At 39.2% G+C, this 15,414-nt stretch overlaps 1 protein-coding gene across 1 annotated transcript in view; it reads right to left on the bottom strand.

Moving 5' to 3' along the window:
* Positions 1-8,931: 8,931 nt before the first annotated feature.
* ARID1B (AT-rich interaction domain 1B) overlaps positions 8,932-15,414 on the bottom strand; it is a 441,148-nt gene continuing 434,665 nt past the window's right edge. The window contains 2 exon segments of the mRNA XM_030556641.1: positions 8,932-11,995; positions 14,847-14,977. Of these exon segments, the coding sequence (XP_030412501.1) occupies positions 10,262-11,995; positions 14,847-14,977 (1,865 nt within the window). The 3' untranslated portion in view covers positions 8,932-10,261.

The raw sequence follows: 15,414 nt of genomic DNA, 5'->3' as shown, positions 1-15,414 counted from the left end.
CTGCAGTCTTCTCACCCATGTAAAAGGACAGCTTATTGGCACAGTACCAAAAATTAAAATATAATTGGAATCAGACAATTACAGTATTGGAAACAAGAAAGAGAACTGGAAATAAACATTTTTGACTCAGTACTTTGATAAAATTTGTCTATTTGAGTATAAAGCTCGTTTCACAAAATATGGAAGTATTCTCTACAGTTTGGGAAAACAAGGTCTAACATATTGTTTTTTTAAGACACAGAGAGCTCATATTTGAGACTGTCATTATTTTATTTAAACATCCTGTAACTCCAACAAAACAGCATCCAGAGCCTGGTGTTCACTGGAGCCTGCAGGTCTCTGGCAATTGAGAAACCCGTTGTTCAAAATGGAGAATGGCCTTTGGTCAGTGCAGCCACCCTCGTATCCTGACACGATTGTTACTCCACACAGATCTCTCTCTGCCTGACAGGCTTTCTCTAGATCAGTCTGTGTCTCCTTAACTAAACTGTTCTGGTTTGTTAGCTCTATGTGATGCTCCTCAGCCTGTGTCAAAAAGCTTGAGACTGTCCCAGGGTGGGGCTTTAGAAGAGATGCATTTTCCCATTCTTTTCCAAAAGCTCCACCCTTTTAACCAGACAAGTGACCCAAGATGTCATGGTCACTCACCGCTCAGCATCAAGGCTCCAGGACCTTGCTTAGCTTTTATGGATATTTGGCCAGGGACAAATACTTACCAGTAATTTTGTTCACTGCTGTGCTTGCTTGCTATCCTTCCCTATGAATGCAAAACATCACCTCAGACTGTTATCTCCTCCAACCAAGGAACATGAGTTGAACAGATTGGCACTGCCCTTCCTTATATAAAGCAAAGGTAGCCCAGGTGTCAGCTAGGCAGGGCTAGACAAATACTCCCTCCTGTTGGAGGGTTGATCACTACATCAACACATATCTCAGGGATGAGATTGGACCAAAGTGCACTACATGGGTGTCTAAATACAGAATGGCAGGGAAATGTACACAACTGGAGACTTATTTCAGGTTTTACACCACTGCATGTCAAACATCAGTATCAAAATGAAGGCACAAGTCATTAGTGCAAAACGACAAAGTCAAATGGAAAGTTTTTGAATGTGAACAATTTTGATCTGAGTTATACTTGTGTAAATCAGGAGTAAATCCACTGACATATGTAGAGTTACACCAGCATAAACCTGGAACAAGTACGGAATCTGACACACACACACACACACACACACACACACACACACACACACACACACACACACACACACACACAGTGTCACCTCCTCACCTGGTATAAATCTGCATAGCTCCCTTGAATTCACAAAAGCTATAGCAATTTACACCAGCTGAGAATCTGACCCATATCTCTTGAAAAACTGGTGTGTATTACTGTAGCTTCACTGAAGTCAGTGTAACAACACAAGCTGAGAGGGCTGGCCTGTGTATAATGCATAATACACTGTACGCTATTAAGCAGACTTATAAAGACGAACACAATGGTTCAAACTGCATTCGGGATTAGATTCTCCTTCTCTTTAAAATATTTTCTATATTTATACATGTTTAATCTCTGTATAGATATTTTTCAGAGTAGCAGCCGTGTTAGTCTGTATCCGCAAAAAGTTGTAGAGTACTTGTGGCACCTGTTAGTCTCTAAGGTGCCACAAGTACTCTTGTTCTTTTTGTATAGACATTATATATAGGAATACATACATTTTGCACTGTATCTCATATTTACTTTTCTGAGTTGCCGGTCTACTTGTCCAAGTACTGGCTATTTGGTTTTGCTTATTAAGCAAGACAAGTGCATGGTGGCTGATGGAAATAAGCTATACTGGTAGGTATGTTGAACTACTTGATAAGCAGAATGTGCTGTGTTTGAGTTGACATTTGATGTTAATGTTATTGGCCTCAGGGTATGCTGGTCATGCATCTGAGTGCTTTTAAACTGATAGACTTACTGATATTTAAAGCAAACACTTTTTACTCAAAAGACCTAATAAAAGAAAAACTACAGAGGGAATAGATGGCAACTGGGAAGGCTGGTTAGTCATGCTGACCGAGAGTAACAAGTTCATCCTTTCTTTCTCTTTCCTATCTACCCGTAACAGGGGGCTCATAGTAAACCCATCCTGTTGGCACTGGCAGATGCATTGCAGTTTTGGTCACTTTTCTCTATAGGTTAAGTATATCTGACAAGGACTAGCACTAACATCTGATATAGTATATGAAGCCTACTGTACAATAAAAGATCAATAGCTATCCAGCTTTCTGAGACATTTGAAATGTCAGGACTCTGCATTTGGCCCTAATACTCTGAGTGAGAGAGAGACGACATCAAAAGCTTTGAAAAGCAAGCATTACAAAAAACAAGAGAAGCTGCTTTCCTCTTTCTATAGCATATTACAAAGTGGGCTAATATGTTAGTAAAAGATGCTAAATTGTATGCAAAACTGAGGCTGAACATGAGATGAGGCTGTTTACTTTAAAGTCATACATCAGGATCAAAACTACAGAAAGAGAGTTTTTTGCTTTTTAAGAATTTGGACTAAAACAGTCGGCCACATATTTCAAAACGCATCTCTGGTAATTAACCAATCAGATTTTGATGCAGCTGTTGAACAGAAACAATTAAAACTGCATAATGTAGGGGCCACACGATACAAATTATGACCCAAAAGACCTTGCTGAAATTAAGCTGTTGAGCCAAAGATTTTCTTGCTGTTTTAGAATAGCTTTTAGACTCACACTATGTTGCCTTCAATCTGAGATTATCAAAGTACTTTACAAACATTAATTAATTAAGGCATTGAGGCGGGAAATTACTATCCCCACTTTACAAATCAAGAAACAAGGTAAAATGACATGCCACATGATACTGGTGGCAGAAGTTGGAAACAACCCAGGAGTCTTTACTGCAAATCCTGTATTTTTAAGACAAGATCACCCTTGTGACAGAACATTTCAAGACCTCCACAAGAGAAAAGCTCTCTTCATAGTTTGTAGTGGAAAAGTATTTGCTAGGATTTACATAAAGCATACCATCAGATACAGTGCATGCACCATGATGCAGCAGAGGAAATTTTTAAGAAGGTTGCTGCTGGATGGCAGCAATAAAACATTTGCCAGTAAATGTTAAAAGGCAGATTCTGTCTTCCATAGTGTAGACCCGTAAAGTGCTCAGCACCAGTTCTGTTGGTAGAGATTCAATTATATTACCTTGATGGTTTCCATATACTGTGTTTCACTTGGTATAGTTGCTTTATGTTACATATCAAAGTACTTCAGACAACAAACTGTTCCTCGCCCTCACAACGTATCTGACTTATAAATCATGCAATAGAACCAATGTAACATTCTTTCTGTTTCCCTTCCTGTTGAGCAATGTTGGTTTAACAATTGAGTTTATGGTCTTGGTTTATAATCTGACTGCAAAACACCAGCACGTTTATAACAGGTGTTTGCTTTCCATTGTCTTCCTTATTATACACAGAGATGACAAACAACATTTACTAGTACAGACACACCATAAGGTATCTCTCGCTTTTGTCTAGCATTAGTCTACTAGGATTGAAAATCTCATGTTAGATAAATCCTCCCTGAGATTGATTGCTTGATTTTTTAATACTTGCCTTTTGTTGCATTCTGTTGCATACCAAAAGTAAAACCATTTGCTCCTCAGGATTCTCTTTATGGACCAAGATAAACATGACCCCTGATGGCTTAGCCATTTGCAGAAAGGGAGAGAAAGGGTGGAGGGGTATCATCGTGCCAGCAGAAGGCAATTCCACCCCGCCACCTGTTTAATTTAAAGACTGTTCTTTAATCATTGGATTCCACAATGGAAATGTGATATGTACAAACTAACAGTGGTTTGAATAAATTAACAAATGTAGGGGAAGATAGTGTAGCCCTATTAAAGTCAATGGAATGTCCCTGATTTCCTCCAGCTGAGGAGCCTGCCCTTGTGTCTTGTTTTAATGTTAGTTTGACAATACTTTAAAACTAGAATTCTATTGCTACAGTTTCTGCATCGGCAAGATTAAAAAAAAAACTATTATGGGCTTGAGCTTCACTCTACCCATAAAAGGCCTCATTTCTTTGCACCCATAAATTTCTGAGCACAAATAATTACAAGCACAATTGAGGTCATTCATGTAGGTAGGTGCCTAAACTGGACACTCAATAAATGTCTCAGGCTAAGACATCTGGCCTACAATGCTCCCAGTTATGTATAGACACAAAAAGGGAGGTCAGATTTTGCTAATATGCCCCTAATGGTATGCAAGAACATAGCAACAAAACTCATCTTATCACCATGCATGAACTATGGGGGAAAAAAAGAAATTCCTGTATTCAAACCATTGTTGGACATTGTTATACAAATTAAGAAACATGGATGGAGTTAGCAATGAAATCAGTATTAATGCCCTTTCCCCTGCCTTCTCCAGCCAGGATTCAAGAGAAAAGATTAGGAATGTGAATAATTCAATAAAAATTAAATTTAGCAGTCTGAAAGTGGTGCCTTTTCTTTATCTCACATCTACTTTCCTTCCCATCAAGAACTGATGCAGTGCCAGGTTTACCCAGTTTTATGCCAGCATAACTATTCTTTTCACGAGAACAATGCAGTGGTGAAAGAGGCCTTGAACTCTGTTTTTCCTTTCCTCTCACCTCTTCTGTCTCTTTTGTCTCTTCTTTCCCCGGATACTTGTATCTTTCAGCTGCCTATTCTTTCTTTCCCTTGGATCTCCCGAGTGCTTCCTATCTCTTTCCCACAGATCATTCCCTCCAACATTTTCTCTCCCCTTCTCTTCCCCAGGTTTCTCTTTACTTGAAACTCCTCCCTTATGAAGAGGGAAGAGATTCTGTAAAAGCCAACTCAACCCTTGCTGCCCTCAGCCAGCAAGAAGGGGACACCAGTTCTATTCTGCCTACTGGCAGCTCCAGCAATACTGGTCTAGAAGAGCATGAGAGCACATAGGCATGCACTGTTAGTTCTGCTTGGCTTTCTAAGAACAAGTGGAGCACAGTATAGAATCATAGATGATTAGGGCTGGAAGAGACCACAGGAGGTCATCTAGTCCAACCCCCTGCTCAAAGCAGGACCAACACCAATTAAATCATCCCAGCCAGGGCATTGTCAAGCTGGGCCTTGAAAATCTCTAAGTTGGGTACACAGTGCAGATCTTTGCTTTTGGCAGCAGCAGATCCTGATCGGTGCCAGCAGGTAGTGACAGCAACGCCGTTTGTTGCTTCCATGCACATCCAGCTGCATGCCATGGCACACGTAACATATGGCTGACTGTGCTGCTGCATGTATATCCCTGAAGGCCCTTACAAAAAACCTAAAGTGCTAAGCTGAGTAATTCTATTACTGTATTTGAGGTGGGAAGACATTAGCTTGACCCAGAGCTCAGAGTAAGTTTGCACAACTGGCAGTTAGTAAAAACACCCCCATTCTCTTTACCTGTAAACAAAGCATATTTCAGTTGGAATCCCTGAGAGTCAATCCCACTGGAATTCACAATGTTATCTTTGCAGAGTCAGTTCTTTTCAGAGTAGGACTGCACTTTAATAACCAGAGGCACAGGGTCCACTGGAATTGCAACAGCAGAGCATCTGAGGGATGGCTGTACCCAAGGTTAGCTGTGATAAATCAGAGGCTATCAACTCGAGAGAAATTACCATAGAAGATGACAGCCACAACCTGCAGGATTGAATGGAACACTAATTCTATCAGAAATGGGACAAGGAAACAGAGTTCTTGATAGTACAGACAACAACTGAGCAGTGCATCTGCAGCACCCTCTGTTAAGCAGAGAATACAGAAGCAGCTGATTCGGTGGCTTCCGTCAAGAGAAAAAGCTGCTGAGGAAAGAGCAATAGGGGAAACAGAAACTTCACAAGGCACCTGACGAAAATTTAGGGATGCAGCTGTTGTGGAACCATCTTCTTGGGCTTCATAATTCCACTTCACTGCAAGAGCTGAGAGGAATGGTTCAGAGGTGAAGAATCATCTCTTCAGAATCTTCTGAGGACCTGTCCCTGTTTACAATAATATAAAACACTGCTGCATTCTGTAGTAAAGCAGCATACAAAATAGTGTGACTGTGATGTTTTGGATGACTGCTGTAGAATACTTCTGAATCTTCTCTTTGTAAGGATAGACAGCAACAGATAGGCAGAGAGGAATGTGTGGCTTCTACTAAACAATATTAACACCAGCTTTTGAATGAAATAGCCATGCTGTAAACAGAATGGGATAAACATTTTTGTGGTTCTAAGGTAGAGAGGGCCTTGACTTGGGGTAGAGGTGTGTCAAAAGCCATGAGTGCATCTGATTCTTATTTAATTGGCAGCATCTTTACACCCCTCTGGCAATAGAAGAATGCATTGCACTGCCAGAATGTCATACAAGGGTCTTAGTATAAATGAGAATCAGGATCATTGTGTTTTTTATTTGTTGCTATTTTTCCACAGGTAACTCTTTTCTGTCCCCCCCGCCCCCCCCCCCCCCGGCTCTGGGCACTCAAAGGACAAAGAAAATACACAAACAGTGGTGGAATAAAACATGGAGTCCTTTGCTTCCAGCATCAAAATGAGGAGGAGGAAGTGGATAGGTTCCTTTTGCCTCCTTGCTTCCCAACAGGGAAACGGGATAGAAACTAAAAGGAACAATATTTGTTTCCATTGAAAGGGATAGTCAGATCTTGGCTCCTAAAATAGTTATGGTGCACATTGGTCAATAAGATTCCAATGACACCACATATATGGTAACTAACTTTTTAATCCATATAAAATTAGTTGCTTGGGTCTGCCAAAGGAACAGGTGGTTTATCAGTAAGTAACACCTAGCTATTTCTATTTAACCATTACTGCTTTAAAAATAACACTTAGCCACCTTATCTTACATAACATTTTTCTCTTACAGTAAGATTTCAAACATTGTGACTCTTCTCAGCCTTTTGCACAGCATTTATGCTCATGCTGCTGGAAAAGCAGTGAATGCTACACATTTTTGTTACTCTCTGGTATTTAATCCTTAAAAAAAATTCTTATAGGAACAAATGCCACAAGCAGCTCAGAGTCGTTCACAAGCCAATTAGAAAGACCCTGAAATTTGCAACTCTGATGTAAAATCTTCTCCAAAGGTTTCACTTGGACACCATTGGTTGGAAAGGTGCAAACGATGTATCAAATTAAAAGAGGAGAAAAACTGTTCGAAAAACTTTCACTGGTGTTGCAACATTATCTAATGAATTAGATCTGCTATTACCTTAACTGCAAATCTACCAAAATCATGCTGTCTCTATAATAACCACCTTCCCCAATTTCCCACTATTTCTACCACTGACACAACTGAACTGGTAGTAGTTCTATTGTAGATAGGTATCATGTGGCTGCCAATGCTTTTACCACAATATTGTCTAACGCTGCCACAAGCAGATCTGAATGACACTTGTTAAAATATTGCTGATGTCCTATTCAGCGTTTAGCACTGGTCCAGCTCCTGTAGTGGTAGCAAGATGGGGGATTTGGGAAAAAAGGCTAGAGCAAAAAAGGTCCCAGTATGTTTTTTGTTTCCTTCTTTGACTAGCCAATAGACACAGGAAAAAGGACAGGAAAGGACTGATTACAGATCAATTTTGGGTTTAGATAACAGCCTGCATCCATATAGTGGATAGTATCGCTCCCTAAAACAGTGCTAGCAACTAAGAATAGTATTGGATACTGCTTCTCCTTGCCCTGATTTTAGGTTGTATGCCTCTTTGTGTCATGAAGAGTTACAAATGGGTTATAATTCAACATATATGTCTGAACGCATTGTTATGCAAGAGAAAAAGAGATTGTTACAGTAGGTGATGTGGGAGTGGATAGATTATTGTATAAAAAAACTAAAGGAAAAATTACTTTTCGTGACACTATGGAGTCACGTTTCAAACTTGGATTATAATTATATATACTTTATGTGTCTATGAAACTTGCTGCCATATATTAATGTATTAGAGTGAGCTATATGAAGATAAGCAGTATGCCTATGGGAGTAGTAATGCTCAAGTAACTCTGTACTGTGATTGAAGAAAGGAGGAGGATACTAACATTGTAATTATGCAGCAATTCCAGATAAACTGATTATTAGCTTTCTATGATCACACTAACAAAGTCAATGTTCTAAGATGAAACAGCAAAAATATTCTGTTTGAATATTCAACAATGAATAATATAAACAATATTCAGCAACCAGATGATCACCAGGTGAGTGGTGGACATGAGAGAGTCGATGTAGCTGAAACCAGATAAATCCTGAAATTTAAATGGCCATCTCCCACCAGTTATAAGAATGGATGTGCTGTATTAAAGCCTGATCCACTTCAATGGGAGTTCCAGGAGCTAAGCGCCTCTTAAAGTGAGATGCCATTAGTGTTGCAAGCATGCAATAGTACATACAATATCAAGGATCATGTGTGTGTTTATTTTGAATGTCCGTATCACTTGGGTGCATTGTGCTTTTTCCCAGAAGAGAGAATTACAGGTGGTTAGTACAGATCCATTTTTTCAAGTTTGTTCGGTCTTCAACAAAAATCTTGTGTGTCACTTTTTCTAATATTCTCTTTATGATCCCTGACTGTAGCAAGTGGAGTGGATACCTGCTGAGTCAGCACTATCACCAGCTAATCACATCTTCTCCTTTTAAGATCATCTTTTATAAGTAATAACTGGTATCTATTCTCTGTGATCTCAGAAAAGAGTCTTCCAAAAGGAGAGTAAATTACTGCATCACTTGATTAATATTAAAGATTAATATTTTTTAAGTCATAATCATAAGGGAGGGGCACAGAATAACTATTATCGCAGTTTCTTGTAACAGGTTTGTTTTTTGATACACCACATTGAAACTAGAACATTATTCAAGAACACCCATCACAGTGCTTAACAAGATTTAATGTACATTTATTCTTAACATGTGGAACATATAAAGATTTTATACTGAATAAATGATATTCATTAAGCCAGAGGAAAAGGAGGAATTTACATCAAGTTTTTTTTTCCTTTTTAAACTACATTATCTTGAAATACAAATGCGGATTCTCATCACTGAAAAATCTTTGAAGTTGTGTTTCTTCCTTTTTTTCTGTATAGTTTTTTGTCTATAGACTGGTAACCATTTTCTTAAATCAATCCATATGTAACCATTTTCACACCTTGATTTATAAAGCAAATTGTGATCGGCTGCTCTCCCGAAATAGAGCATGACTTTATACATACAGAAACTTGTACATTACCCTCGGTTTTTTTTGGAGATATGGCCCAAATGAAAGGGAAAAAAAATTCTACTGTCACTTTGGAGTTACCACCTCATGGAAAAGAAACTAAAAACTTTGTACTTAAAAAAAAAAAGATGAGGGCATGTTTAATGTACAACTTCTATATACATCACGGCCCTTAAGCAATAAAAAAAATATTTTAAAAAATGATTAAAGGAATTGTGAAGAACTGTCATTGTGGAAGGTCAAACAACAGATGCAGACAAGACAGTTCTGGTGAGGAAGCAATTTATATTTATCGTCATCAGGTTTGTGTTTCAAATCTTTTAAACTTTAAAAACATTTTTTTGTTTTGCTCCTAGCCTAATGTAACCATTTCTCCAGAGTAGAAACCAATATCATTTTGTATTTTGACTACTGACTGACATCCTCGTTGATCCCCTACACCTACATCACTAGAATTTTCTATTGCACAGAGCTTTGGGTGATGGTGTACAGGTTATTTTTATTTTTCCTTTTTTTGAAAAAATAAAACACACAGGAACTTGGTATGTTGGTTTTTTTTTTCACCTTTTCATTTCAAAGTGGTGAGATTTCTTTCCCCCCATCATACAATGGTTTGCCACAATTTTTTTTAAAGTCACTAGTTCGCTTCCCAAAAAATATGTAATACAAACATGGAAAAGAACATTGAAAAGGATAATCTATGGGAAAAAAAGTGTGACCTTTGAATGTACTAGACAGCAACTTTGGTTAAAAAAAATAAAATAAAAAGATGTACTTATACACATAGACAGCAAATATTAATTTCATAACTGTTCAAATTAATAATTTCTTTAATTCCCAATTGGTAAATAGTGAATGGGGCAGAGGAGCAAAGATTCTTTTTTTTCTTTCTTCCTACGCTGAATAAACAAGAACAGAAAACAGCCAGTTATATGTGACCCTCTAATCTCCACTCACACATGCTTGGCTTCTCACTTATGTCATAACTGCCCAATCTGAAAAAGTACATCACAGATGACAGATGCAACCAGAGAGTTCAGGACAGAAGATATTGAGATATCCAGCAAACGACCCTCATGCAAAAGGAACTCTGAGCGGTTCTCGTCCACTCTAGCCATGGCTAGCAAAGCCTTGGCTGCCCTGCACATCATGTCTACGCTAGGTGGCTCCAGAGGTGGAGGCTGCATGTGCATGAGGTTATGCTGGCTCTGTTGGTACTGGGCCATAGTGACCCCATCTTCCAAGAAACTTATCAAATTTCCAATGCTTCCCTTCTGCACAGCTATTGCCCTTGCTGCTAACATGTCCCCCTGGGCAAGGTTCGATAAGAGAGCCATGGACATTTCTCGGCAGACTGGGTTTTTGCGGTCCCCAACGTACCTAACTAAAGTAGCGTAGAGTTTCTCCTGACGACTGAATGGGGGAGTGGCCAAGATAAGGTCCACATTATTGTCCTGGATACTGAGCTTACACAGGGTCTCCAGCACAAGTCTTTGAGGCGATAGGACTGAGTTGGGCCCCACGGTTGGAAAAGGATCCTGTGCCTCTGCAGATGGGCACACCATCCAGTGCAGCAAGCCATCCAAAATTGGCAAACAGATGCTTTCTGTATAAGCAGACAAGTCTAGCTGCCCAGAAATGTTGGCTAATGTGACCAATGTATTATCCCTCAAGACCTCGAGGCAGTCCCACCACCACTCATCCTTGCTGCAGGCCACCCCTTTGTCCTCCTCTTCCTCTTTCTCATATGTCTGTGGCGCTCGCTTTCTTTCTGGATGCTCATGGTGAAGGAGGATCAACTTTCCCAGGATCAGCACCAAGCCTGGATGTTTGGACATTTCGGTGTCATTGCCAGGCACAAAAGACAAGCTGCGGACAATATTTGACACACAGATGCAGCGTTTAGCCAAGGAGTCTTGCCAATGAGTTATGGTGCATAGAGGAGTCTCATCCCGGCTCCTTGGCTCATCTTCTAGCAGTTTAATATTCCGGTGGCTTTTGGCTTGATGGATCCCAAAGGGAAATTTACTGCTCTCTGTCTGGGAACCAGGGTTTGAGTCTTCGGACAATGCTCCTGGTCGAGCTGACAGGACATCATCGATGGTAGCTGTTATACTTTTTTCCTGTTGTTCTTCAGGTTCACCTTTCCCCTCCAGATCCTTCTTTTTGCTTGGAGAGTTCAGGGGCGGAGGGGCCCTCCTTCGTGGAGGAATCTCCATCTTGCTCTCAAAGTGAGTCTGGATGTGTTCAGTAGTATCACCCCCACCAAGCTGCCAGTGGAGAAGCCCACTGTTGAATTCCTGAACACGCCCCAGTTTGTCTGATCTGTCAACAACAAATAGATTATTTTTCTTTACAATCTTTATTGGCAGCTTGTCAAATTTACTGGCTTGTTTTGGCCTCTCACTTGGATCAGCAATGGCACTGGGAGTGGCAAAAACAGTGCTCTTTTCTTCTCCTTCTATTTTTTCAATGTCATCTTCCTCCTCCTCCTCTTCATCCTCCTCTTCTTCATCAAAATAGTCAATACATTCATCATTTTCCTCCTCTTTTCCAGTATCCACTGCCAAGGACTGGGTGTCATCCTTCTTGACTGCGTTGTGATCAAGTGCTTTGTGACCTGGATCTCCCACTTCATATTCCATAAGGATTCCAAAAATGTCAATCAGGCATTTTCTAAAATATTCTACCAAAAGCTCAAGAAATCCAGATAACTGGAGAGAGAAAAAATAAAACACAAGTCAAAAAATCAGATGAACATTTTAGACTGCATGGAATTTGTTAGTAGCAATGAGCATATTCCATTATGTGTTAACTATGTGTGCTAAACAATCTGTTCTACCTTGTATTTAGCAGTGACACTCTGAGTTAGTTTCCAGACCTGAAGAAGAGCTCTGTGTAAGCTTAAAAGCTTGTCTCTCTCACCAACAGAAGTTGGTCCAATAAAAGATATTATCTCACCCACCTTGCTTCTGTAATATCCTGGGACCAACCTGGCTAGAACACTGCATACGTATTTCTATGAACGTTTTCACACATCCTACAAACTACTGACAGCCAAGCCTTGGATGACAAACATTTACTAAGGGAAATTCTTCTTCCCTTCTGTCTACTCCTGAATTGGGGTAAACTGTAATAGCTCCTCTGACTTCACATGAGCTGAGACGATCTACATACATTAAGGACTGTCTCTAAACCAACTTTCTAATACATGGGACTCTGGCAATGCTGATTCTAGGAGTTGATATTCCTCTCCCTGTAAGATGTATATAGCAGAATAGTTTTCATTATGTCCATGCATATTTGAAAGCTGTTACTGGCAGACAGTTCTCTATGCTGTAAGATACCCTCAAAAGTGGTTTTCATTTATGTTTAAACCTGCATTAATGTGTAATTATTGCACTACTGGAGGGCAACATTTGGATTCCTGGTGCTGGTTCACCCTCAGTGGCTTTATGTCAAAGATGAATTACTGTTACTACATTCAGTCCCAAACATCTGCCTATTAATTGTTCTTATTAACTATGCAATAATAATCAGGGATCCTAAAAATCCATTTGCCACGGAAAAACATGGAATTTGCATTTTTACAGAGAATCTTTAGTTTTTACATTTTGTGAAAAAATAAAAACATGTATTAACTACTGACTAAATTTTACTGAAATACCAGTGTCACTTATTCAGTGCACGCAGCCTCCCTCTCTTGTTGTTGATTTCTGAATATGCTTAAAATTAACATACTCCAATAAACTGCTTCCGATGTATTCAGGTTACTCAATGTTGTATAGAGGTTCGTGTTTTATTGCAGCTCATATTTCATTTCAGCCTTCAGATGTAATTTAAGTTATGAAAAGATGCCGAAAACTTTAAAAATCACCTCTTAAGACCATGTCTCTGAGTTTGGCAAGGACAAATTTCATGTTGAAGATAATGTGTTGTTCTGTACTGTATGCAGCAAGGCTGTAGATTACATTCCAATTGTAGAACACATGGAAAGTGCTAAACATAAATGTTTATTACAAGAATGGAAAGGAAAGGAAAACAAGAGGCTCAAACAGTGGAGCCATCGACAACAGTAAAGAAACAATGCACTGTGACTGGATTATTCCAGTATTTTTGTGCATTAACCCCCCCCCCTATTTTCTGAAAATATAGACTACAGACACAGAAGTATTTGGTATATGTAAGAAATACAAATTGCAATTCTATTAATTTTATTATAATGATTGATGGAACTAGTAGGCTTCAAATTTACTTAACTGTAAATATATCAATAAAGCATTGTGTTCAACTGATACATATATATATTATGGCTTGGGAAACTAAAGTTCAGCGTTTAACTTTAATCGTGGAAAAGCACAGATTTTTATGTTTTTTTATTGGAGAATGTTTTTTTCTATCACGGAAAACAATATATACTTTTCTCTGGATGTCCCATCTTACATCCAATTTCTGTTTTTCTACAATAGTTTTATTTTATTGGGTGGACAAATATGTTCATATTCCATGGTTCTCTTAAGACTTCCAAACCCTCAACTATTTAAAAAAAACCCCACCCCAAATAAAAATCTACATTTAACAACTACAGAAATTTCCAAACATCATAGGGAATCTTGATCAGCAGTTCAAATCAAGCCCAAGACAATAATACCCAAAAAATGATAACTAACTAATGGCTGTACAGTGTTTTGTGTGAAATAAATTGGAGGTTTTAGACCCAACTCTAATAGACTATATTAAAAATTGCCACCAACTGGCACAGAACCGCAGCAAAAAAGCCAAGGATTAAATGGGTCATAGAAACTAAATTTAATAGAAACTAAATAAACTCTATTCTACATAGCATAGGTTCTTATACCATACTCATCATCATAGTATTTGCTACCTTGATATCTAGAACAGGGCTGAGAAACACTGGAAGGTAGTATAGGAGAAGCTTATACCGTTAGATCTTGTGTTATACATGGCTTGTAGAAAAATAGTGGATTTTGGTTTTAGCAGCATTATCGATCTGACACCTTTTGTGAAAATGTAATTCCTCATTTTTTTAAACCATTTCCAGTGTTAAAAAAAACCAAACAGTATCCTGATATGCCTGGTGCTAACAACCAATGTGTGTTTTTAGTGTACTTGATCCGAAGAATACCTCAAATCAGTTTCATGCAGTTTTGTAATACCTCCGTTTTCTGCAACACCCACTTTGCCACACCACTGATCTATTGTGGTTTCCCTGGATTGCCCATACGTCACATTAATGAGTATGTATTCATGGACATTGCCTTCTCCCAATGCTGAGATGCTCCTATCCCTCAACTGTCCATTTTCACAAGGGATACTCCTCATTTTAAGCTTATAATATACCCCAATCTCACACTAGCCTGGGTTCCTCCTGTAGTTCATTGATGTTCAATCAGCAAAATTGAGGATATAGAATATTTTAATTTACATTTTTAATTTAATCTAATGATAATTAATTTTAATGGACTCACTCAATCATTTTCCTGTGTCCCTCAATTCGGATTTTTGACTTTATCAGGTTGAGAGGTAAAGTGCCATCTCACCTACCTGTGAAAGGTTGAAAGTAGCAACAGTGCTGTCATCATACAGAAGAATATTAATAGTGTCTAGAGCCCAGGTACTTTCAGCCAAAAGGCCAGATTTAAGAGACATCATCACTCGCCAGGCCTCAGGAGTTACTGGAGAATGAGAGAAGAAAAAAAATATTAGAAGCAGTGCTTTCTAGAGGAGAGCTGGTGGACTTTCAAGAGAGACTTCTGAGATGCTGACTTTAGAGAATACAAATGAGGTGATCTGCTAAACAGGGTGTGCTCAGGTTCTAAGGCCTGGTCTACACTAGGGGGAAGAAGGGGGTATTGATCTAAGATATGCAACTTCAGCTACAGCTCCCTTGTTGACTCTGCTTCCGCATCTCGCCCTGGTGGAGTTCCGGAGTTGACAGGGAGCGCCTTTGAGGATCGATTTATTGCGTCTAGATGAGACATGATAAATTGATCCCCGATAGATCGACCGCTACCCGCCAATCTGGCGAGTAGTGTGGACGTACCCTAAATTATGGCACTGAGCATCACTGCTTCCACCATGTGGTCCAGTTCTTCTTCTGCCTTTCTGGCAG

The sequence above is a fragment of the Gopherus evgoodei genome, chromosome 3 (genome assembly GCF_007399415.2).
Source record: "Gopherus evgoodei ecotype Sinaloan lineage chromosome 3, rGopEvg1_v1.p, whole genome shotgun sequence".
In the NCBI taxonomy this organism is placed as follows: Eukaryota; Metazoa; Chordata; order Testudines; family Testudinidae; genus Gopherus; species Gopherus evgoodei.
The sequence above is the reverse complement of the archived record's forward strand: the minus strand, read 5'-3'. Positions and strand labels throughout refer to the sequence as shown.